Source organism: Meriones unguiculatus, chromosome 1, assembly GCF_030254825.1.
Source record: "Meriones unguiculatus strain TT.TT164.6M chromosome 1, Bangor_MerUng_6.1, whole genome shotgun sequence".
Lineage (NCBI taxonomy): Eukaryota > Metazoa > Chordata > Mammalia > Rodentia > Muridae > Meriones > Meriones unguiculatus.
The window spans coordinates 55,663,410-55,689,211 of NC_083349.1; the positions used below are offsets into that span (position 1 = coordinate 55,663,410).

General features: G+C 46.9%; 1 protein-coding gene across 1 annotated transcript in view; it reads right to left on the reverse strand.

Moving 5' to 3' along the window:
• Blnk (B cell linker) overlaps positions 1–25,802 on the reverse strand; it is a 68,404-nt gene that overhangs the window by 31,548 nt on the left and 11,054 nt on the right. Inside the window, exons 2-6 of the mRNA XM_021633042.2 lie at positions 17,032–17,097; positions 12,877–12,926; positions 6,681–6,721; positions 4,772–4,928; positions 2,217–2,380 (exon numbers count right to left, since the gene is read on the reverse strand). Coding sequence (XP_021488717.1) covers positions 2,217–2,380; positions 4,772–4,928; positions 6,681–6,721; positions 12,877–12,926; positions 17,032–17,097 — 478 coding nt within the window. The remainder of the gene's footprint in view (positions 1–2,216; positions 2,381–4,771; positions 4,929–6,680; positions 6,722–12,876; positions 12,927–17,031; positions 17,098–25,802) is intronic.

The window sequence follows — 25,802 nt, forward strand, 5'->3', positions numbered from 1 at the left end:
TTGGGGACACATAAGCTCCTAAGTACTAGAAAAAGAAAAAGGTGTGTGTATGTGTGTGTGTATACGTGTGAATGTATGTGTGTATGTGTGTGTGTCTGTGTGCATGTGTGCATGCGTGTGTGTGTGTGTGTGTGTGTGTGTGTGTGTCTGTGTCTGTGTATATGTGCAGATTCTTTTTTTCCTTCTGAGGCAGGGTACCATGTAGCCTAGCTTGGCCTTGAACTCACTCTGTAGGAAAGGATGGCCCTGAGCCCTGACTCCTGAGTGCTGGGCCTGCTGGTCTCTGTCACCACTCTTAATTATGTGGTGCTGGAAACAGAATCTAATGCTGTGTGCATGCTAGAAAATATCCGAACCAACTCAGCCAGGTCCTTGGTGCTGTGTGAGTGCAGGAAACACACGTGTGCACAGAGAAGCACAGGCGTCACTCTTTAGGTGCTATTCACTGTGTGAGCCTCTCCTTGGCCTGGGCCTAATTCACTAGCCTATTTCCATCAGTGCTGGGATTACAGGCAAGCCTCACTACCCATGGCTTTTTAATATGGGTTCTGTGGGAACTGAACTTGGGCCTTTCTCCGTGCAAGGCAAATACTTTACTAACCAAGTCATCAGTCAGCCCCTTGTTTTGTTTTTCCTTTGTAACTTTTTTTTTGTTCTGTTTTGTTTTTGTTTGGTTTGATTTTTCAAGAAAGGGTTTCTCTGTGTAGCCCTAGCTGTTCTGGAACTCCCTTTTGTAGATCAGGCTGGCCTTGAACACACAGAGTTCTGTCTGCCTCTGCCTCCCTAAAGCTGGTACTAAAGCTGTGTGCTACCTCGCCCATTCTGTACCGTTTTTTAAATCTTGACTTTCCACCTGCTCCTTCCAGAACATAGCCTCCCCTCTACTTCTTTCCCTCTGGTGCAGGCTTTCTTGAGCCACCTCTGCAGTGATGCTGCCTGCAGAACTCTGCCTTCCTGAGCTCTCTCAGAACTCATCACCGAAATGGAGATCCTGGCATAGCCCATGGTGTCCCTTTGCTTCTGTGTCTAAAATTCACAATGGCATGTGAATTGGCTCAAGGCTAAGACAGTCTTTCTGGCTCCTTTGTCTTTCCTAGTCTACTACTTCCTGCCACTTCTCTGACAGACAGACAGACTGAGGACTGAGAAACCACCCCTTCCCCAAGTCTGCTGCTATCTGCTTTTCACTGTACCCTAGAGCAGGAATCAGGCAGGAAGTGTGTAGAGGTGACAGAAGTGAGGAGCCTTTCAGGATGAGGAAGTGTATATATGTTAGGAGAGGCGAGCCTGTGGTAATTTAAAACAAAGGACCAGGATTCACTCACAACTGCCTGAGCCGAGCTACCATGAGGCTCAGCAGCTCTCTTTCAGTGTGGGCTACTGCCATGTTCAGTGTTTAAGAGAAATAAAAAAACTGGCTTTGCAAAAAGTCTAAGTATGTTAAAAACCAGGTGTGTGTGTGTGTGTGTGTGTATAAGAACTATGCTTATCTATCATCTATTTATCTATTTCTCTATCTGTATCTATATGTTAAATAAATATTAAAATAATAAGAAAGAAAACAGACCCAGAGAGGTTGGCCACCTTGCCCCAAAATCACAGGACTGGAATCAGAAGAAATTTAGACCTAGAAGCTGTCTCTACTGTGCTTTAAAAGGTTCCTGACTGGAAATGATATAAAAACACAAATGAAGGTCATTTCACGAAGTGTTCCCTCACCTGCAGACATCCTAAACCAAGCGATTTCTCAGAGCAGCTTTGCTAAGGTTCTGTCTGCTGCCCGCTTAGAGCTGTCTTCAGTGCCCTCCTGCAGGGACCATCTTAACGGCAGGGTACTTTCAAAAGGCAACAACCCCAAGGGGAAAAAGACCCCCCAAGAGGCAGGCACTGACAGATGGGAGGTTGATCTCACCACTTGACAGAGGTGAGTCTCTGGATTCCCAGGGGTGGGGGTGAGGACAGGATTAGGAAGCAAAAGCTGTAAAGGTCTTTGAGAGGCATAGCAGGTGCCATAGGAGAGGCACAGATCCATTGCATACACCACATTTCTGTGGAGAACTGAGATGACTAATGTGGGTCACATTTTCCACTTTTAGAGAAAGCAAGTTCCCCTCCATCTCACCTTGAGGGACTTGGAGGACAGGAGGAGAAGGAAGGCCACTCCAGGCCTAGTTCCCTGCCGCCCCCCAGGCGACCTTTGGGCAGGCTTACTTTACCTCATCGTCCAGGAGGTCTTTGGGCTTGGGGGGGACTTGAGGCTTCTGTAGAGAGGTGGGGGCTGGCAGGGTGGAGGCCAGTCTTGCTTTTGCTGACGGCCAGCTGGGCTTACTGGGAAGTGTCTTGCTGAAGGGCGGAGAGTGCCGCTGGCTGGATCGATTATCTTGAACAAACATAAGACAAGACACAAGGGGCTCTGGGTCATTCATTGTGTGGATATCATGGGGATCTAGAAAACATACAGCCAAAAGCATCTATGCAATCAGGTGTGATCCTTAATGGAGCCAAATGAACAGGTAGATGGAAAGTGTCAACTGTCTGCTTACCTATGGGCTAACTAGCAGGGCCTCAAGACCACATTCACGAAAGGGAGAAGAGCCTACAGGCTTGGCAGAGCTGAGAGCCCAACACTCTGTTGAGCACAGTGGGCAGGAGCAGCGTGCTGGAGTGGGAGGGTGGTTCTCAGCTATATTTACACAGTGGAGATGTCTCAGGGGCTTCTAAAGTGGCCCCACTCCAGACCTAATTCTGGACTTCTGGACACAGTCTGTTGCAATGGGCTTAAAAAGTCTCCCAGGATCCTCAGGTTGTACCAAGGAGTTCTTTCCCTTAACTCCTGGAGAAGCCAGTCCACCCAGCTTTGTCCAGGAATGTCCCCCTAGCAAGTATCTGAGAAAGAGCCCAGGCTCCGAAGCCAGATGGATCTGGATTCCTTCTGCTCTAGCATGGGCTAACCTCACCTGTTTGCATCAGTTACAATTTTTTCCGCACTTCTTTTCTCATTTTAAAGCAGGTCATGCTATGCACCTTAGGGCTATTGTAGGGATAAAGAAAACCACAGTGAAAACAGCCGGTACAGCCTGGCTGCCTAACAAATGGGTCTGATAGCACCATGTTCTGTGAGGCCTTCAGATACTCAGACTGCCCAGTGCCGCTGTGGGCTGAGTACTATTGGACTGATGAAATTTTGGAAGTTCTTAGCATAGGATGCCCTGGCATTCCCTATCTTAAGCAGCACAGTGGCTTGCAGCAGGCTGCTGGGCATGCTGCTTCCTCCTGTGACATTACTTTGCTTGCCATACCCTGCTGCTATGGCTTTTCTTGGTGCTCGTTCTTGCTCTTGACACTTGCTTCTTCCTCAGACATCACATCACACTTTCTGTGCTCAGACATCAGGGCATCTTCCTGGCTGAGCCTATCGTTGCCAGCTTTATTTGTAGCGCTTGGAGTTTATATAGAACTCTTCATGCAATGTTTAAAACCACGAGAAGTAAGTAGCAAACCATGAAAGGCAGGCTTTGCAGAACTGAATTGTGGTTTCTGGTTCGCAGCGCGCACCTAAGACAGCCTCCTCCCTCGCAGGATGTTGCCAAGGAGAAAACAAAGTCATTTATCACATTCAGTGGGGAAGCGCCTGGGGCAGGGCTTGAGGCAGGCCGGCATGGAAACTGAGAGGCCCAGCTCCCATCCGAGCTCTACCACCTATCTACCACCTCAGCACAGTTAGAGCTCTGCCTGCAGTCCCTCCTTCCTCCGTGCAGTGAGGCTGCATCCCTCTTCCACCAGACTAACAGGGTTAAGAAGCCATGGCTATAAAGTACTGCCCTGTAACCTATAGAATATAGCAAGAATATTATAGAATATAGCAAGAGTATGTTGCCTTGATCGCAGCTGAATGCTCAGGGCTGAGCCTGAGCAGTGGAACACGGAGCCAGCAGCAGCCGGGCACCCTGTGCGGAGGCTGCTGACAAGTGGGAATGTCTTGCTGCACGCATGCAAACGCTGCCCTGGTTAAGAATACGCTCACCAGCGCCGTCTTCAGGGGACCCAGTCACCCGCTCTGACGACACAAGCTAGGTGGGAACCCAAACACCGAGCTACAGCCTGAACCTGGTTTTTGTTTGTTTGCTTGTCATGTTTGGGTTTTGAGCCTTTTCTTTTGAGACAGGACCTTGCTAGTTGGTCCAGCCTGGGAACTTGGGATCCTCCTGCTTCATCCCCGACACCCAAGCTAGGATTGTACCACACCAGGCTTCTTGATGGACGACAGAGGCATACCTCAAAGCCAAACTTGTGCTGTGTCAATTGACCTAAGAGGGTCAATTACAGGCCTGGGGGCCACGGGCTCCCCCATCCCCTGGCAGACATCCACAGTCCAGATGGCCTGTGTACAAAGCTGTCTGGCACTAGAGCAAAGGGGGTGGGGGTTGTGGACCTCAGATCCTTGTTGTTCTGTGCGGGCTTCTCAGAAGCTTCAGAGACTTGGATGAAGGAATTCCCAGGACTTTCTACGGTGCTACAAGGGCTGGTGGGGGCAACCCTTAGGGTGGACTTCTTCATTGGTTAAAAGAACCAGTTCCATGCTCCCACTCCGGGAAGGAAGAAACACTCCCCATAAAATGAAAAGGCCATACCATTGTGCCCCGCCCCCACACCTGCCAGCTCCTGGATTGCTGCTTCTGAGGGAGAGTGCAAACAGTCAGGGGACCCTCAGGCAGCAGCTAGATTTGACCGGCTTCCTTCCCTGTGATCTCAGTGTCCATAGTGGCCTCACCTACATACTCGCCCCTGGAGAAGGGCAGGGCTGGATGGACCACCCTTGTCTGCTGCTCAGCGGGAGGTGGCTCGTAGGAATCATCGCCCGTCTCCTCCGCGGGCATCACGTACATCTCAGAGTCCGAATGCTCATCTGGATTTTCATAGTCACTGTCCTGCAAAAGTAAGCACTGTTCTCAGTTTTCCCTGCAAGTGCTGTCTGATGGACGCCTTAGGAGGCAGGAGCGCTTCCTGCAGCAGAGGCCAGAAAGCGGAGGCATCTACCTTCTCCACACAGCTCATGCCGTGATCACACAGGACTTTCTAGGGCAGAGACGGGACACTTGTCTCCTTTCCCTTGTGATGTTCTAATGCGGGCTCCTCTGTCTGCTCCAAAGACTTTAGGAACAAGTCTGCATTTCAGACTATCTGCAGTGGCGACCCACTGAAGTAAAACAATGGCTAGGGGCATGTACCCAATCCTTGTTAATCTTGGCTGTTTAACTTCCGGGTAGGCCAGTCCCTACTCATCTGGCTAATTTTTACTTTGTATTCCTCGCTCTGTGGCCTCTTTTTAAAAATTATTTCTTTTATTTCTTGAGATTATAATGTAATTACACCATTTTCTCCTCCCCTTCCTCCCTCAAAACCCTTCCATACACCCACCCTTGTTCTCTTTCAAGTTCTTAGTTCAGCCTGCAAGCTATCTTTCCGGCTCCCTTTGCCGCAGTTGTGGTATCGCGCTGATGCCAGCAGGGGGCGCAGCCGAGCAGAGACACCTTGGTTTCTGCTATGCTGGGTTCTGGGAAGGAACTTCATGCCCAAGTGACCCGCAGTGAGATCACTCTTCCCCTTATTTTTCTTTTCATTTTTTTTTTTTTTTTCTGCAGTTGAATCAGGTGGAACTGTTGTTTTCAAAGACCACATCCACTCCGGGTGGTAAAAACAGATTCGATTCTGGGCATTGGCCGAGAAGTCTGCGTCCCACTGAGGGACAGTGGGAATGCCGGTTCTGTCTTCACGACCCCTGTTTCTTTATATGTGGTCAGATCAGAGCGGAAGAACTCAAGCATGTTGAAAAACTTCAGGATGCCTCGTCTTGGCAAGACCCAGCTCCCAACAGGGGTGCTGCAGAGGACCCTGAGGACTACAGGGCCAACTTAGAGAAGATTGACCCTTCATTCTGCTGTCTCAACTGCCAGTATCACTATGGCTAGGCCTCTCTTTTTCACTTTCACCTGGGGAACAAGGCTGGTGTCCATAGCAGGTACCTTGCTAGCCTACAGCCTGAAGGCCTGTGTTGAGTTTGGGAACTGCAAGTTAATCAAATACTCCATTCTGGTTCAAGAAACACCTGTGCCTATCATTAACTCCCTTAAAAAACAAAAATTAGGGGTTTGCTAAATAGCCCAGGCTGGGATCAAACCCTCTAAGTGACCCAGATTGCCCTTGAACTCTCAGTCTTCCTGCCTCAGCCTACCGGGTGCTGGAATTACACGGGTGTATCGGCATTAACCCCTTGGATATCGTTTTGGTGGGTCTCCTGGCTGGGTTCAGGAGGTCAGGGAGGAGTGGGGAGCTCAGGTCAGAAGTACGCTCTATTTAAGCGCATTACTTCTGGTTCTGTGTGTCTGTGAACTCTGAGAATGGGGTTAGAACACCTACCTCCCAGGGCTGTGCTATCATAAAGTGACGTTATACATGTAACGTGTTCAGCCTGGCTGATGGTGAGCTTATGGTCATGTCAGTTGTCAGTGAGGTCACGGCCACCTGCCTGGAGGAGGCTTTTCAGCCCTTCTGCGCCCCTCTCCCCGTGTTGCTCAGCTAGCCATCAGCATGGGATTCAGGAACAAGCCATTTAAAAGGTCCCTCCATACCCCTCCCCCCCTGAGGCTGGCACCCTCCTGATCCCAGAAGCAGATACTCACAAAGTCATCTGTCCACTGATCCTCTTCGTCAGCAGGGCTCTCTGTAACAGGAGAGGGTCAGAGGGTGAAAAGCATGAATCCAGCTGGCCCGCTCTAGCTGGCCCACAGGCTCGTGTGCTGTCTGTTTGTAGACCCCTGAGCTGGCTGCCCACAGGCACCAGCGCGGGCTGCTTTTCTGCGGGCCTTCTGGGGCATTTACCTGGCCTTGAACGGTAAGTGCAGCCATGTCATCATCGTTCACTTTTGAGCTCATTCTCAGGAAACTTAGATCTCAAAGCATGAAAAGAAATCCCACAGGAGCAGAGGAGTGGGGTTCTTTAGCTAGGCCAATACTTTTGTCAAGGGGCATTTCTGTAATATTATACTTGTCCCTTTTTGCTTTGATAAACTCCATGACTGTCAGGACCAAAGCTACCTCATTCCCGTCCCAAAGGGCAGGCCTACTGAATCAGTCCAAAGTCTGGGCCCAGCTCAAGCTGGAGGATTTCTAGTGGTTAGATAAGAGCCAGGATTCCTCAAGAACTTGTGAAACTGGTTCCCATTTGCCAAAGGGGGTCATTCCCTGTCTTCGGCTGAAGGAGCAATGGCTCTTCATTGATCCATATATCAAAGCCCATGCTGGCCTCCAGGCTCCCACAGCCCCCATTCACAAATGCCTCTTATCTGTTTCAGGCTCTATCCTGGCCCTTCTTACCTCAGATCCCTGCTCTCTTTATTACCCCCTAATTCTATTCTCACCATTCTCTCCCTCCCCCTCTCTCTTTGTGCACTATTCTCTCTTCTCTAGCTGTTCTCTTGAAGATAGCCCTGGCCTTGTCCAGTCTGCTTTCCTTTCTTTCTGCTCTAGACTCTTCCAGATGCCACTGTATATTTTCTTTCTCTTACACACAACAAAACCCTTTCCCTAAGCCTACCGTGGAGCAGTCATGTTGGCAGTTTCTCTACTGTGCCTCCTTGAATACACTGACCAAAGCAACATGAAAAGGGAAGGATTTCTTTGGTTTACAGGCCCCAATCGCAGTCAGTCATTGAGGGAAGTCAGGGAAGGAACTCAAGGCAGGAACCAAAGCAGAAGCCATGAAGGAAGGCTGCTCCCTTGCTCACTCCCCATGGCTCACTTAGCTTGCTTTCTTATACAATCCAGGACCAACTACCCAGGGGTAGCTCCACCCACTCCTGAAGCCTGATCCCTCCCACATCAGTCATTAATCAAGAAAATGACTCACAAAGACTTGCTCATAGGCAAATCTGATGGAGGCAATTCTTCAAAAGGACCAGATGAAGCTTGCTGGTACAGGAGCCTTTAGTGTGCTCACATAATGTCTCAAACACTCCCTTTGCCCGTGTGTGCATTCTTCCCTGGACAGGACTGGCATGTGGCCCACGGTCCTGGATAGTCTTTTGCTTCTCTGCTACTTATTCTGGAAGCTTCGACTGGATGATGTTCCAGGTCTCTCCACATTTTAAATTACCTGGAGCCCAAGTTGTGTTGCTCTATTCTTAGTGTCACGTGGAACACCAGCACTGAAGTCAATGCTCTCTCTACAGCAGTTTTGCCACTATCATCAGGGTAAGAGTAAGCAGAAACATGGAAGAACAAGTGATGATGGTTCCAAAGGACATCAAGACACAAGCAGTGTTAGAGCTCATTTCTCTGGGAACAAAGGGTGGCTGTGCAGACCCCAGGCTTCTGTAGCTTTACCTGAGAGCCCCACCCTGGTCCTCTCCTCCTCTTTCTTTCTTCCTTTTAAACATATAATCATCTTATTTTATCGTTGCCTTTATTGGAATGAGTGTGTGTGTGTGTGTGTGTGTGTGTGTGATTTACACCTGTTAGGGTGTACATATCTGTGTATACATACAGATGCCAGAGGCAGCCATCTAGTTTTTAAGGCAGGGTCTCTCACTGATCCCGACACTCACTGTTTCAGTGAGGCCAAATGGCCAGGCACACATAACCATGCCCAGCTTTTGGGTGAATATTTGGGATTTGAAGTCAGGTCCTCTTGCTTTTATAGCAAGCACTTGTACCCACTGGGCCATCTCCTTTTCCCTAAATGAATTATTTTTTAAATAAAAGTCACTTTAACTGATATGTGAAAACATAAAAAATATACAGCTTCCGTATGTTAATCGGTGGTATTTCAGTACACATATGCATTGCATAATGTTTAAAGCAGGGTAAACACATCTGTCTCTTCAAATGGGATTTTTCAGCATCTCTCTTCAGTTACTGGAATGCATTGCCATCTGTGAAATAGCATACCAGGACTTCACGCTCACACTGGACCCATTGCCTAGCCTCCTTCACCATTCCTTGCCGGCTGAGGTAGCTGCCATCCTTATGATCAGTGTTTCAGTTCTGTGAGAGCCACCGTGATAGATTTTACTCTCAGTGGGAGAATGTCGGATTTGTCTTTTTGTGCCTGATTTATTTCACCCTGCATAGTGACTTTCCAGCTCTGCTCAGCTCTGTTACCGATGGCAGGACTTTTAACGAGCCATTCCTTTAATGAGTGAATAGTATTCCATTGTGTGTAGGCACCACATGTACCTTGTCCACTCATCAGCATGGAGACGCAGGTTATTTTCATGCCTTGGGCTCAGCGCTGAGCACAGGCGTGCAGATGTCTATTTGGGATGTGAGTGTCTTCCCTTTGGCCATTCACCCTGTGGTGGGATTGCCGCATCTCAGGAAAGCCCTAGCTTCATTCTTTTGGGGGGGGGACCTCGACTTTTTCACCATTGCTCAGCCCCCTCCCTGCATGTCACTAGGAAGAGGGTTAATACTCTGTGGTGGGGGGGAGCTTCTCCTGACAGTCCCTGGAGATCGGGTGCAAGGAGAGAAGCCTTGTTCAGATCTGATCCCTAGGGGCCTGTGGGGGTGACCAGAAGGTTTCTGCAATGAGCCCTAAAACTTGAGGCTCCTTGCCCAGGAGGTGATCTTTAGTTACAGAACTGAGACAGATCTCCCTCTCTCCCCCTCTCCTCCCTCTTTCTGTCCTGTCTCTCCCCAATTCCTTACCTTCTCTCTCCCCCTCTCTCTCTCTGCCTCTGTCTCTTTATGTAACCTTTCTTAAGAATTCTTGGGGCTGATTTCTGAGACTGTGCATGCAATTGAATGGAAATCCCAAGACATAGGGGCAGCAGCTGGAAATGCCCCTGGGACATGAACAGCTAGAGGTGGGGGAGGACAGGGCAAGGAAGGACACAGCTGCAAGCGGTGGTGCTGGTTTTTTCCAAAAGGATGGTTTCCAGGGATTAAGGGGAAGAGCAAAGAGTGGGAGCAGGCAGGCTCTTTTGGCAAAATGCACAGGACTGATTTCTAAGATTGGGAACTTGGATGGATTTGGTTTAAAGCAGGTTTGTTTCAAGGGATGGGAGCTCTTGTTTCACTTTAATGGATTCTGAATTCTGACTCAGTAGTTGGGTGGCAGGGCTGAGGCTAGGCATGTCTAACAAGCTCCCAGCTGACTGCTGCCATCATACCAGGGCTTGGATTTTGTTGAGCAAGCTCTATTCTAAGAGACACTGATATACTTATCTCAAGGCTACATGGAGGGGCTTGGGCTGCAGCTCAGTTTTAGAGCACTTGCCTAGCACATCTGAGCCCCAGTACCATGTAAGAAAAGACTAAATGGAGCATTTCAGGAAGAGATCAGGTGTTTGAAGTCAAAGAGAACACCTTTGAAATGGGAAGACACATGTTCCTAAAGCCAATGTCAGAGAGGCTCGCTGTAGCAACAGGACCTAGGGTCCAAAACCCAACAGATCTACATTTCTCAAGAGGCGAGGATGAACTGGCGCGATGTCCATAGTTCCACAGCCAGTTAGTGGCAGATGTGAGAGGACCTTGTCACTGGCCCTGGAACCTGTGACTACACTCCCAGTGGGGCAGTGAGAAGTGTGTTTTGTCTCAATTCTCTGATGGAGGATGAGAATTAGGAATGGAATTAGTGTTGAGAGCCACTTAGAAACTCTGTCCCAAAATAAGCAAGAGATGCTGAGGGTCTGAGGTGGAGCCATGGCAACAGAGAGTCAAGATGCTTGAAGGTTGGAATCAGAGTGATTCAGAGGAAGACGTGCCCGTTCTGCAGAGGATGAGAAAGAGTGGGAATGAGCCACACGGCATGTGGTTTAGGCAAAAGGATGAAGTTATGTCAGTTGTTCCCTGCCTTTCACCAAAGAAGAAAAGAAAGAAGGAGGAGGCCATGGGGAAGGGACGAGTGAGCGACAGTGAGGAGAGAGGTCCTTTTGTAGTTGGTTGGGTCTCTGAGAACTGACTCTGGAGTGCAGCATTTGAGTCTGTCATCTCTAATGCTACTGGTTCATCTACAAGGAACACACATACTTGCAATTTGTCCCCTAGCACTTGAATTAGATGTCGCCTCCTCAAGGAAACACCTTCCCAGACTGCATAAGTGTCCCCATCTCCCGTGACTCTTTGCATCCGGCCATTTTCTTACTATTTTTCATAGCAGCCACCATGCTTGGGAAATTACTTATTTTTTAAAGTGTGTGTGTGTGTTCTCTTGATCGTATCTGTGTATGCTAGGCTTGTTGGCCCACAGACTTCTGGGAATTCGCCTGTCTCTGCCTCCCATCTTACCATAGGAGTGCTAGGATTAGGACTGCTGCAGCCTTTTGTGGTTTCTGGGGATCCAAACCCAGATTCTCATAGTTGTACGGCAAGCACTTTACCCACACAGGACAAACATGATCTATTGGCTGAGAAGGTCAAAGCTGAAATGCCTGGAGATGTTTATTGTGCAGAGTAAACTGTTAAGTGATGTCACTTCTGCGTTGGCCAGCCCTGTCACTGCCCTTTGAGACTTCCAAGTTTGTACCAGGCAGCCATCAGAGAGGAGTCCCACACACTCCCAGTCAGGGCTGCCCATCCCATAGGGATCAGGGAAGCTTTAGAAATCACTCAGGGATGTGGCCTCATTTGTGAGGGTGCCGCTGGTAAGTCCAGGCTAGATTACTGAATCACCTCTTAAACACAAGAATCACCATTCCATGATTTTCCCATCAGTCCTGTTTGGATATTGAAAAGGTCGGGTTTTTTTCCTTCTTCCATCTTTGGAGAGAAGAATGATTTGTTATTGTTTAATTATACCTGGCAACAGGTTTCCTTGACTTATGGATTAGGTAGATTTTCAAATCCCTGGACAAAACCCCCATTTCTTAATTCCATGCTGCGTGGGAGTCCCATGGCAATCTGTCTGAACTTGGTGAATGCTTGCAGTGTGGGGTTCTGTCCATTCTACCCAAAGGTGTTGTGTTTGACCTTGATCACCATTGCTATAAACCTACCAATCTCAAGATTAGTCTTTTTGCAGCCAAAATTGATTCTAGCTGAGATGGAGCTGTGTATACACAGGGGTGTGAGGAGTTCAGAGGTCGATCCTGAGTGCCCTTTCTTAGGATCCCTCTCCCACTTTTGACAGTGTCTTTCACTGGCCATGCTTACCCACCAAGTCCCAGGCATTGCCTGTCTCCACCTTCTCAGTGCTGGGATCACAAATGAACGCCACCATGCCCAGCTTTTTAGATGGTGTCTGTGGGTCAAACTCAGGTCTTTATGCTTGCAAACCAAGCATCGTACTGACTGAACCATTTCAACGACTCCTTAAATAGCTTTTTCTGCAGGATCGATTAGGACCTCACTGCCATGTACTGCACAGGGCTGCACTTTCTCTACTCCATGACATTGTAGATATTTCTAATAGCATCTGCATTCCCTTTGAGGGTATCAGTTCTGTGGCAGTGGAGACGATATCGCGATTGTAAGTATGGAACTTTCACTTAATACCTTATATATGCCTGGCATGTGGGATTTACTTGATTAATAGCTGCAGAGAAACATAGATGGATGTATGGATAGATGAATAGATGGGTGGATAGGTGGGTGAATGGATGGGTAGGTAAGTGGATGGATGGGAAGGTGGGTGAATGGGTAGGAGAGTGGACATATGAATGTGTGGGTGGGTAGGTAGGCTGAGAGGTGGATGGGTGAGTGGATGGAAGGGGGAAGTACATTTCCACTGTAGTCAAAGGCCTCGTGGACATGGGTGTTCTTAAAATCAGGCTGGGGACCCTTTGCTTTCAGATGAGTACAGCATATTTTCCTCCCCCCAAAACAAATATGAACACTAGACAAAAGCCAGCTAATGTATTTTAGAACTACTCTTACCTAACGCGTAGTCCCTCTGAGGAACGCTTGGAGGTCCTTTGACTTTCAGTCTGTAGATGAGAACCAGTAGAACAGGGTCAGTGGGCAGGATGACTGTTGCCAAGGCCCACAGCACAAGCTAACACAGAGACGAGAGGTAGATAACTACTAGACTATCTTCTGGGCCCCTAGAATTGAGAGTTTGGCGTCTTGTAACCTAATGAAGCCAGCATACCCCACAGTGCATGGGGAGCCTATGCCTTGGGCCAAGTCGGGTTGAGACATGGAAAGGCCCTGGGAGGCCCAAAGACCAGTTAACGCTGCAGTCAGTGATTCATGGAAGAAGATCGGTTCTCATTGACTGACAGGACAGTAAGAAGATATGAACTGTATTTTAATGGCTCACAAATGCTTTTGTATAAGTGGGAAAATCATCAATAATAAGTACTTTTCTTATAGGCTGAATGAAAATCATTTCTACCATTTAAAAACATGACAAGTGGGGCCTAGGCTCTGGCCTAGTGGTAGAGCCCCTTCCTAGCAGGCATAAGGTCTTAGGTTCCATCCCCAACATTAGAACAAAACAAAACAAAACAAAACCTATGGCAAACAGGCAAGCATGATTTCAAGATGGAAGGTTTATAGTAAATTACTAATTAATGATAATTACCCATTTTACCGAAGAGTGATTTCCTTAATGAAATTTTAAAGTACACACATATAAACTTATAACTAGGAAACTTTAATTACTAAAATAATATTTCCTTTTATAGAAGCAGCATATATGCTAATAATCATACATTTTTAATTTCTTTTTTAAAAAGTCAACATATAAATTCATATTATTTTATCTTAGAAATACACAAAACCCCTTACAAATCAAAATTGTAGATTACAAAAATAACAATATTGGCTTTTTTATAGAAATCCTCCCTTTTCCATCACAGGCTCTCATATCTATTTTGCATCCCATTCTCATCACAAGCTAACAATGCTCACCAAAATAATGTTGTGATGGAGTCTGGAAAGAGACTGTCAAAGGAATTGAAGGGAAGAGAAGCGGGAACAAAAGGAGGTCTGATGTCCTGGAACAGCAAAACTTCAAAATACTCATAGCAGTTTCTACCCATTAACACCTAGGAAACTGTTTAAACAGCTCAACTCACCTTGGAATGAAGGACAAGCTTAAGGATGGCCCTGGGACTGGACATATTAGTCAGCAAGTGCCTGCTGCATAAGTGTGAGGACCTGAGTTCGAATCCCCAGATCCACCCACATAAAAGCTAGGCGTGGAGGTGCCTGTCCAGAAACCAGTGCTGGTGGCTGGACACCAGGAGAGCTCTGGGAGTTTGGCAGCCAGTGTAGCAGAATTGGTGAGCGGTAGAGCACGGACTCTGTCTCAGAAAACTAGGGTGCAGAGGAGTAGAGGAACACGGGACTCTATACCTGCACACACACACACACACACACACACACACACACACACACACACTCACGCATGCACTGAATTCACACACGCATACACCCATACAAACATGTACATGCAACACTCATACTGAAAGAAAGAGGAAGAAAAGAAAGAAAAGAAAAAAGAATGGTGTTGAGCACAAGCCAGGAATAAAAGGTATATTTTGAAAGTAACACGTAGCTGGCAGCTACACTCTAAGCCCGACATTTCACAGCCTTCTCACATGCTGCCCGTCCACTCCCTTGAGAACGCCTTCACAGTCTTTGTGACAGAGGAAACAGTGGGCTGGACGGGGCTTCTTCCTCTCGAGGGAGAATGTAGTCTGACTTCACAGCGGAGCTCAGCGGCAGACCGCTTTGAGGTAAGGAGCCCTTGACTTCCATGGTGATGGCCCTGATGGCCAGATTTTTCCAGGCTGTGAAGAAACGTGGCTTGCCAAGGAAAGCACTAGGGGCTAGGAAGATGCTTGGAGAGTGGGAGTAAGAACATTCGCCCTGCAAGCCCGAGAACCTGAACTCGCATCCCCGTCCCCCACCCGAGAAGCCGGGCATAGCTGTGCGTCCCTATAACCACAGAACCTGAGAACAGAGAGGTAGGCACATCGTGAGAGCTCTCTGGGCAGCCAGCCTAGCAGAAGCAGTGAGTTTCCTGTTTGGTGACACACCCTGTCCCAAGGGGGACACCCAAAATCTGGGACTGGCTTTTGTGTGCACGTGCATGTAATAACACACACACACACACACACACACACACAGAGAGAGAGAGAGAGAGAGAGAGAGAGAGAGAGAGAGAGAGAGAGAGAGAGAGAGAGAGAACAGCACTCTACGGACAGTAAGCAAATACTTGAAATAGAAACTCCGGGATCATTTGCTGCTCGTGGCTTCTGTCATATGACTGAACATGAGAGAGAAACCTCACACCACTGAGAACATTGGAGTTGCAAATCTGGCAGCTGGGGCAACCCACAATTGCTAGTGACTCTGACAGTGCCTAGTGTGGGAATGAGGTTCCCTAGTAGAAAGAATAAACAGAATTGACCGCACACCTCTGCCAGCCCCAGGATGGAGCCTGTCGTCCTCTATGCAATAACCCCTTCCCCTCACAGAGGATCCCACTGCCTTCCAATCCCCATGTGTGCTGGGGCGCCAGGATATTTGAGGTTCTTAAAACAGCCAAAGAGAATGAACATACTGTCCCACAGACACAGAGAACTGGCCTGGCCTGTGCTGCTGTTGGCACAAAACTGGGGGGGGGGGGACTTGGCAATAGTGATAAAACTTTAACTTCCACTTAGAAAAGTTATTTCAGGAACTTATATTAATGGAGTACTTGAAGTATGAAAGGACCCTCATTGCAGTGCTGTCTGTGACAACTAAATGCAAAGAGATGGCTAGAGAATTTTGACTGGTATGAGGCTATCACTCCAAAAAACGTTATCAGTTAAAGCTCACACCCTTCCCTTTAACACACATCAATCTACAGTCGGTTTGTTTAATTATAAGGCAATTACAATAGACCACTAGCTAGCACTTAGGAAAAATATGGTTTATCTTTTCATACGGATACAGAGGTCCACAGTAAAACCAACACCGTAAGCTGGGAGACTGGCATATGCAGCATGATGCTTTTAAAGGTGAAAATGTCTGTGTGTAGGCACGTGCAGTGTTGGCGTGTGCATGCCTGTGTAAGCGTGCACACACAGGCTCGCTTGTGGGATGACTCACCCAGGACAATAACCTGTTTGGGGGAATGGGTTAGAGAGGGAACATGAGGAAGTATGTAGCCCCAATACCTTTCAATTTCTGTGATTTTTTTCCTGGTGAATTTGTGTTACATTAATAATAATAAAAAAAAGCAAATTTAAAAACTGAGCACTAGGCAGGGGGCCTAGCTAATGCCTTCGGTCCTAGCATCCATCCAGGAGGCAGTGGCAGGTGTCTCTCTGTGAGTTTGAGGCCAGTCTACAAATCAAGTCGAAAGCCATCCAGGGCTACACAGTGAGACCCTACCTCAAAAGACAAACAAAACAAAATATTATTTTTCTTTTCATCTTGACTTAGATTTTGAGTGGAAAATGCAGAAATATGTACAATTTCTGTGGTGTATGTGTGTGTGTGTGTTTGGAGAATGAATCCAGGGTCCTATACATCCTAGGACCCTGTAAATGTGTTAAGACTGAGTAAAATTCTCAAATAATTGGGATCTCAATTGTGTATCATTTCACCCAGTCTAACTTCTAATATTAAAAAAAAAATTAAGGGGTTTTGGTATACATGAAAATCCAGGATTCTGGCTTTACTTCTTCAAGAAGTTATTGAAACACAATTTTAAGGTGACAATTAAAACAGCAGAAACCTAGCTTCAGACCAGCGACACAGCATCACAAAAACATGGAGGCCTGCCTGCCTAGATGAGGCTGAGCGAAAGAAGCAGAGTTTCCTGCATTCTTCCTGGCTTCTCCAGGGTTGTGCCCAGGCCTCAGCTCAGGCATCATCCAAGTGGTTTTCCTGCTCGATGCCTGAGTGGGTCCAGCACACCTCTTCCGGGAGGTGAAAATTTGTAGATGCTCGAGTTGCACTCACTCACCTATTTCCATGGGGACCTAACCACGGTGGCTTCCTGTCCCTGGTCCTCACTCGCTGACGGAGCTCTGGTCTCCACCCAGCACAGACTGGCTTATTTCACATAAATAACAGAGACTGACTTACTTTTTTATTTTGTCCATTATTCCACCTTCATTGTTCTTAATATCATGGACCATTTTTTGAAGCTGTCTGTAAAAAAAAAAAAAATCACAAACATAAAACATTAGAATCTAGTCTGGTTCTTCGCAATACAGTTTTTACCTTCATCAACAAAAGGCACTGGTCCTATTCGGATCACAGCCTGTTACCAGGGCAACCTTGTCATTCCTCATGGGTATTGGAGAAATCACTAACAGAGATGGTGACTTCGGGCACTGTGATTTGAATGGCTGAGGCTGGAAGTGCCCCTGGGTAGTAAGGCACCTGCAGGTTCCATACCTATTGCTGGGTGAAGAATTCAGGGTCTGGGAACGTAACTCAATATCAGAACACTTCCCTAGTGTGCTAAACGGCTCTATGTCAACGTGAAACAAGATAGAGAACCTCACACTGAGAAAATGTCTGCACCACACTGGCCTACAGGCCAGCCTATGTGGGGGTATTTTCTTGATTGATGATTGATGTGGGAGCACCCAGCTCTCTGGGCAGGTGGTCCTGGGTGCTATAAGGAAGCAGGCTAAGCTAGACATGAGGAGCAAGCCAGCAAGTGGCACCCCTCCATGGCCTCTGCTTTAGTTCTTGCCTCTGAGTTCCTGCCTTGAGTTCCAGCCCTGACTGCCTTGATGATAGAGTGTGACCTATGAATATTTTATATTAAAACATATGCCAAGTAGAAATAAAAAGCCAATTCAAAAAGTTCATGTATTATCCGATTCCAGCTGTGTACGTGACATTGTGGAAATGGAAAAGCTGCAGAGATGATAAAAGATCAATGGCATCTACAGGCTTGAGGGTTGGAAAGGGTGGAGCATGAAAGAACCATCTATGAAGTTCTGTAATGGAAGATTCATTAAGAACACATGACTGTAAAAATGATCCTGGGAAAGCTACTGTGGAAACAATACTAAAGATGCCTCTCTTAATTCCAGTCTCACTAGTAACATTCAGTTGAGCATCTCTTGTTCAAGGCATTAGCATAGAAACATCTAATTTATACAATCAAGGCCATCCTTGAATTTTCTACTTATTATATGTGTGAATACAGATAATGTTCCAGAAATATGTTCAATCCTTGAGTCAGTAAAAAAAATAAATATATATGTTTTATTTCAATGGACACATGAAGATTGAATGTATTTATGGGGTCCATGTAGCATTTCAATACATGTAGACATTGTGCAGGACTCACATTAGGCCAAATGTTACGGCTCTCCTGAAATAGTTATTTCACTATGGTAGAAGCAAAAGTTCCTTTTTCCTAGAATATCAGAACTTACTTGTACTATCAAACTGTAATTAACCACACTTAAGGGTTGACCCTGTGCCCAACAGGAACACAACATAACACACACACACACACACACACACACACACACACACACAAACCCTCAATGATATTTTAGAAGTTGTTGTCTCAGACTTTGGGCATGTTTGTACCTTACAGGTCTTTTGCTTACATAGTATGGTTTCTGATTTTGTGTTTTAAGGGGTTTCTGTGTGTATAAATGTGTGCCTGTCCATGCCTATGTATGTTTCATGTGCTTTTTCTTCAGTTCTTTTTTGTCTGTTTGTTTTGCCTGTTCTGGTTTTTATTGTATTTCTTTTATTCTTCCTTTTTTTTTTAGAAGGCTATTTTCTTAGAGGGAGAAAGAGAAAAGAGTGGGTGGGGAGGTGGGGAGGATCTGGGAGGAGTTGTGGGAGGAAGACCATATATTGTGTGGAAAAAAATATATTTTCAATAAAAATGGAGAAAAGCAAAAATCCCAGTAATTTATTAATTATTGATCAATCTTTCCCCATCCTTCTTCCCCTACTTCCTTAAACATCCCACTATGTTTTTAATGACTGGATAGTATTCTGTCATTTGTCTGTATCACATTTTACTTTTCTGTCCTCTGGTTGTAGACACAGGTTGTTTCCATTTCTTTGCTCCTATGGGCAGTGCTGCTGTAAACATGGGAATACCGCTGTTTCTTCATTTCCTTCAGCATATGTCAAGTAGTGGGATTGCTGGATCACATGGTAGTTCCTTTTTTTTTTTTTTTTCTAATTTGAAAGGTGTGGGGATGCTCATACTGCTTTCCATAAAACTAACTACCAAAGTGTGTTTCCACCATTCACGTGTTCCCTTTTCTCCACACCCTCGTAATCCTATGTGGACTGATAGTGGCCATTCTGACTGGCAGCCTCACTGCCCAGCAAACAGAAAGCGCCCAGCCTTCTCTTTCAGTCCAGCACCCTGTGCCCTCCTGCCTTAAACATGGGAGAAGAGCAGGAGGGGAGCGCTGTGGTTACTGGTGGCCTACCTTCTTCCTTCACCTAAGCTCAGCAAGTACGCCAGCAGGGGTGATTCTCATCTGCTGGGAATCAGAGCAGCAACGCCAACCCCACAGGCCGCAATGTACACCGCCACCGGTCATCAAGCCGTCTTCCTTAATGAGTACGGGGGCAAGTGATCGAGTTATGTCTCCATGAAAGACAGGCTAAACTAAAGAAGTGGCTTTAATTAAGCTTGGGAGTGGAATCATGCAGATTATTTTAATTAACATTTTCATTTATTATAATTTATTCACTTTGTATCCCAGCTGTAGCCCCCTCCCTCGTTCTCCTCCTCTTCTCTTTCTATGCTCCTCCCCCAGTCCTCTGATAGCAGAGGTCCTCCTCCCCTTCCAGCTAACCCTAGTCTATCAGGTCTCATCAGGACTGGCTGCATTGTCTTCCTCTGTGGCCTGGCAAGGCTGCACCCACCCAGGGGGAGGCCATCAGAGAGCCAGCCATGAGTTCATGCCAGAGACAGTCCCTGTTCCCCTAACTAGGGAACCCACTTGGACACTGAGCTGACTTGGGCTACATCTATGCAGGGGTTCTAGGTTATCTCCAGAATGGTCCTTGCATGGAGTAGCAGTCTCAGAAAAGACCCCTGGGCCCACATTTTTTAGTTCTGTTGCTCTCCTTGTGGAGCTCCTGTTCCCTCCAGATCTTTCTATCTCCCCCTTTCTTTTTTCATAAGATTCCCTGCACTCTGCCCAAAGTTTGGCTATGAGCCTCAGCATCTGCTTTAGAGCATCTGCTAGGTAGAATCTTTCAGAAGCCCTCTGTGGTAGGCTCCTGTCCTTTTCCCTGTTTTCTCCCTCTTCTGATGTCCATCCCATTTGCCTTTCTGAATGAGGATTGAGCATCTTACCCAGGACCTTCCTTCTTGCTTAGGTGCACAGATTTTAGTACATTTATCCTATATTATATGTCTAATATTCACTTATAAGTGAGTATATACCATGTGTGTCTTTCTGCTTCTGGGATACCTCACTCAGGATGATCTTTTCTAGTTTCCACCATTTACCAGCAAATTTCATTATTTCCTTGTTTTAACTGCTAAGCAGTATTCCATTGTGTAAATGTAACATAATTTCTGTATTCATTCCTCCGTTGAGGGACATCTGGGTTGTTTCCAGATTCTGGCTATTATGAATAAAGCTGCTACAAACTTGGTTGAGCAAATGTCCTTGTTGTGTACTTGAGCATATTTTGGATGTATGCCTAGGAGTGGTATAGCTTGATCTTGAGGAAATGCTATTCCTAATTGTCTGAGAAAGCACCAGATTGATTTCCAAAGTGGTTATACAAGTTTACACTCCCACCAGCAATGGAGGAGGGCTCCCTTTCTCCACATCTTCTCCAGCATGTGTTGTCACTTGAGTTTTTGATCTTAGCCATTCTGATTGGTGTAAGATGAAATCCCAGGGTAATTTTGGTTTGCATTTCCCTGATGACTAAGGACATTGAGCATTTCTTTCGGCCATTCGATATTCCTCTATTGAGAATTCTCTGTTTAGCTCTGTACCCCATTTTTAAAATTAGATTACTTGATTTGTTGCTGTAAATTCTTGAGCTCTTTATATATTCTGGATTTTTAATCATCCTGACTTGTCGGCCTTACTCCAGATCACCCAGCCCAGAGTTATCAGCTCTCAAGTGTTTCCAGTGCTTGGCTGAAGCTGAGAACTTCAGGCAGCATGATCAGCACAGGAGAGCTTTGTGCATACCCCCCCCCCCCCCGCCCCTCAGACCTGGGGCTGTGGTCTGTGAAAGCGCACCAGGAGGATCACACAGAGCCAGCTGACCCCTGGAACATCTGTAGGCATTCGAGGGTAGAACAAATTCTGGAAGTATAGTTTGTGGGACACCAAGGTGAGGAGCTTTGGGGAAAGAAAGCAGCTGTATGGGGGTGTGGCCAGTCACCAAACAGGAGTCCAAGAGAGGTCTCGTTTTCCAAGATTCATGCCCCACTGTCTTTTATTTAGTATAGAAGATGATTTGAAAAATGGTAGCATTTTCCACAAGAGTATTTTAAAAAGCATATCGAAAAATTTTAAAGGTGGTGTGTGTGTGTGTGTGTGTGTGTGTGTGTGTGTGTGTGTGTGTGTGCAGTATCTTGCTTTTCTCTCAGCTCACACTGTACTCTGGACCGTGGAGAAGGGACCTTGGCATTCCCCCCACTTCTCTCTTCTCAGAACAGAGAGAATGCAAAGCAACCAGATCAGAGAAAATCCCTTTGTGGTCTGGTCTTTGGATTAACAGAGTCTCAAAGGAAAGTAAATCCTGCAGAGAGCAGATGTTTTCCTTCTCTTTCATCCATCTCAGACCTGGCTCCAGATCTTGGATTTCAGGAGGAGCTGTAAGGCTTACTCTGCCACCTGAGTTGATCTGGGCCTAAGCACCCCTCCCTCCCTGGGAAATGCGGTGTTGTGAGGGCCTTCAATGCTCTTGTTTCTACACCTCAACCTTCAGCTGGCTACTCCCTTCCTCATGAGCCTGCAGTAGCGCCCTAATGTCCCCTGAACCTAGCTTGACATTTTCATCTTGGCTGATCATGACTGGAGCTCACCCTGATCTCTTTAGAAACCTGTCATCCCAGGAACCCTTAGGACCTCTGTGCCAACAGGAGTGGGAAGCCTGATGTCCCCAGCTGCCTGTTTCTGACGTTAATTTGGAGTATTATTTTCTCTGTGTAGCCCTGTCTGTCCTGGAACTCGCCCTGTACTCGCTCTCTAACTTTAGAGTGTTTACATGGTTTAATATTTTTGACTCCAGGTTCCTTTTAAAGATGTTACTTATCCCTTTCATAGAACTTCTGTTTTCAGTGCTGGAGGCTGAACTCAGGGCCTCACATGCCCTAGGCATGTGCTTTCCCAATTGAGTGATATCCTCAGCCCACATTTTATTTTTGAATTAAATTGTAATACATATTTAATTTAGAAAAAAAAAAAAAACCTTCCAGGAAGCCATAGAAAAGCAGGAAAATGGAGCTTGTAATCTGCTACCGTGGATCTTCAGGGTTGAAGCTTTTGAGTTGTCTTTGGTCTTCCGGTATTTTGTCACCATCGCCAGTTACGTGAATAGAAATGGACACAGGAGAGAAACATGAAGTGCAAAGGTGGAGGTAGAATCCTCTGGGACCTTTGGGGCCTGATGGGAAACTTGGAGCAGCAGGGATGAGGGCTGCTGTGAGAGAGATGCTGTGGAAAGCAAGTCTAACCAACCCCACCCGGGGCAGGTGCCAAAGCCCTAGTCTCCAGGCTTGTGGTGAGACGAGTCCCAGACAGCAGGAAGTGCTCCAGGATGGTTCCTGGGGCGTGCCATGATTAATGGGGGAGAATAGAGACACTGTGGCAGGGGACCCTGGTGGCCAGTGTGACACATCTCTGCATCCAGAACAGTGAACATACTGAAGACACAGGAATGCTTCGAGGTTTCTTCCTGGGAATTCAGGCTGACAGCTTTCAAATGGGACATTGCTGCCCAGGCTAGTGTGGGCACTGGGTCTCATAAGAACAAAGACCGGGGAGGCAGCTCAGCAGTAGAGCGAGTGAAACACAAGCCCTTCCCCCCACCCCTATTTTAGTTTTGTCACAGAAAAAAAAATATCTCTGGCATAAAGCTCTTCTCCGTGTGCCATGTTGGAGTCTGAGGCCGAGAAGCATTAACCAGCAGTGTCTGTTCTCTCTCCCTCTCCCCCTCCTTCTGTGTGTGATGCATGCCCACATGTGTGTTAATACACGTGGAAAGAACTCCACCCATCTCTCTCCCACCTTATTCACTGAGGAGGGTCCCTCAAAGCCAGAACTCGTCACCATGGTTGCTCTTGACAACTAGCTTGTTCTGGAGATCCTCCGCTGCTGCCTTCCGAGGCTGGGACTACAGGGGCTCTGGGGATCTGAACTCTGCTCCTTACACTTGCATGGCAGGGTGCTTACCTGGTGAGTCATCTCCCTGGCCCCATATTTAAATTTTCGATATTTAGTTCTTAATGTTCTTTTTTTTTTTTTGTACTATTTTTTTTTATTTTGCTCAAAATATTATTTACTTCCCTTCCCAGGCTACTCCTTAAAGTGTGGTGTCATGATTTGTTTTCGTTGTTGTCTGTTTGTCTTATTTATTCCACAATTCAAGGAGTCAGCCGTGCTTGGAATCCAGAGTTAAACTGAATAAATATACTCTGTAATGCAGGATAAGGGTCCCTCCCCACTTCATGGCTTGTCTAAATCCTCTGGCCCCTGCAAAATCAGAGCAAAGACACAGAGAGAAGCCAAGCCCTACGCATCTTATTGTCAGAGAACCTCTGTCTGAAATGTGACATTACTGGCTCCTGACCCACCGTTACTGACTATTCTGTTATTTGCATGCCACAGACATCCCCCAACGGCTTCCTTCTCTTCCCCTTTGATGTCTAGTCCCTTTCCCCCTCAGATGGCCAGCCTTCTTCCTCCATACTTCTTGTCTTGCCTCAACTTCCCCATGTCCACCTCCTCCAGCTTTGGGTGTTATATTTAGCTTTGTGAATTCAGCACCCATAGTTGCTTCCTTCTAAACAACGTGACATAACTGGTGAGGCATTTTGATGGTTCTTTCCATTCCAGGGTTGCCAGAGTAGGCCTCCTAGGGTTGAGTGAGTGTTCCCATTCCATTTTATAGATGCAAATTCTGAGGCCTGGAAAGAGCATGGTGCTGTTCCAGACTGTCTAACCTTAAAACTCAGGCTCTTCGATTTGTCTATGAAGTCACAGAAATTGAGAAGTGGAAGGGACTTTGGTATGTCCTGGGTCAGCCTCCTCTTGTCACAAGGGAGAGAATTAAGTTCTAGGGAGATTTGGTGACTGTCCTAGGGTTAGCTTAGTAGAAGATTGCTTTCCTTTTTTGGTCAAACCCTCTCCCCTGCTCTTTCCCTCCTGGCTCAGGTCTCTGGCTGGGGTATATGTTGTCCTATGGGAACAAGGCACCTCTTTCTTTCTGGGCCACAACCCAGAAACCTGACTGCAGCACAGACCAGGCAAGAAGACAGGGCTGAAAGACGGACCCACCCTCAGACTAGGCACAGAGCCTTGGAGAAGGCACAGGAACATTTGTTATATAAATGAACCAGATATTGCCACAGCCTCCCTGGGGTAGCTCCTGTTGTTATCCCACTTTCTACTGTGACCAAAGCATTCTTAACCATTTTTACATCTGCAATAGGGTAAAGCATATTCATCCTGCTGTGGGATCCTCATTTATAGAAATTCGAACATTTGGTCAGAGACAGTTGAGGAATTTGTGTAGTCCTATGTCTGTTAAGAGGTGATATACAAAATGAGATGTGGCCCCAAGACACAAAATTTGTGCCCCTTCTGGATGGCATGCTGATTTATACCAACTTGGGCCCTGTTCTGGGGAGGAGACCCAGCTTGACCATGGATGTCTATGTCTAAGCTCCTTCCTGTCTTTGAAGATGGCAAACAGTCCCCCTTCCTGACCAGCTTTCATATTGGGGGACACATGTGTCCCCGTCCCTGCCCTGTTCTTGGCTTTCAAGGTCAAACATTTTGCTGGAGAGGAACATGAGCTCTTAGTGCATCTCAGAGGTTAGGGAGGGGCAGGAAGTGAAAAGGAAGGGACAGATGGCAGTGGGAGAGGAAGGGGAGCGGGGAGTGTTTGGTAGGAGAAGCGGGTTCTGTGGGACTCTCCAGGTCTGGACCGTGTTCGTTAGTGGTTGAGCAGAGTAGCCGGAAGAAGAGCAGCGCCATGACCCCGTGGCCTGGGCAGAAAAGCCCTGTGGAGTCTGGAGCATAGAGCCCTCCTCTGCCTGACACACCACCTCACAGCTAACAGTCACTAACCATGGGACGCAGATCACAAATGTTTCCAGCATCCTGCCCTGTCCCTGTTTTCCTGCTGACATCTGCAAATATTTGCTGGTGGTGGCTGGCATGTCTGCACCGCTGAGCTGGTTTATAAACAGACAGAAACTTGTCTGGACTTGGTACAACCAGGAACAGGGATGATTCTCCAAATATCCACTATCGTATTTAAAGTCCTGATCCCATTTACCCTGTCAGGAGCTGATTGGCTGGCGACTGTCTGCACTGAGACAGAAGGGCTGACCAAAAACCTGTGCCACCCTGACTTCAAAATGTTCTTGGAAGATCTGCCACTTGATATGACCACAATAATTGCCATGGGTTTCCCTCTTCCTGATTTCAGTGGCTAAAGGCCCTTGCTGCTCAAAGGGCTACAGGGACCCTGCTGCCCATGGCTCTTACCACACGGGCTGCCTGGGAGGGGATGAAGAGGTCTCCATGAGGCAGGTTATAAAACCCACAGTTATAGCAGGCTTCTGTGTCTGCAGAAAGGGCAGCTCTTGTGTGAGACGCTTGGGTAAGTTAATCCTCATACAGGCACTGTTTCTATCTACCATGTGC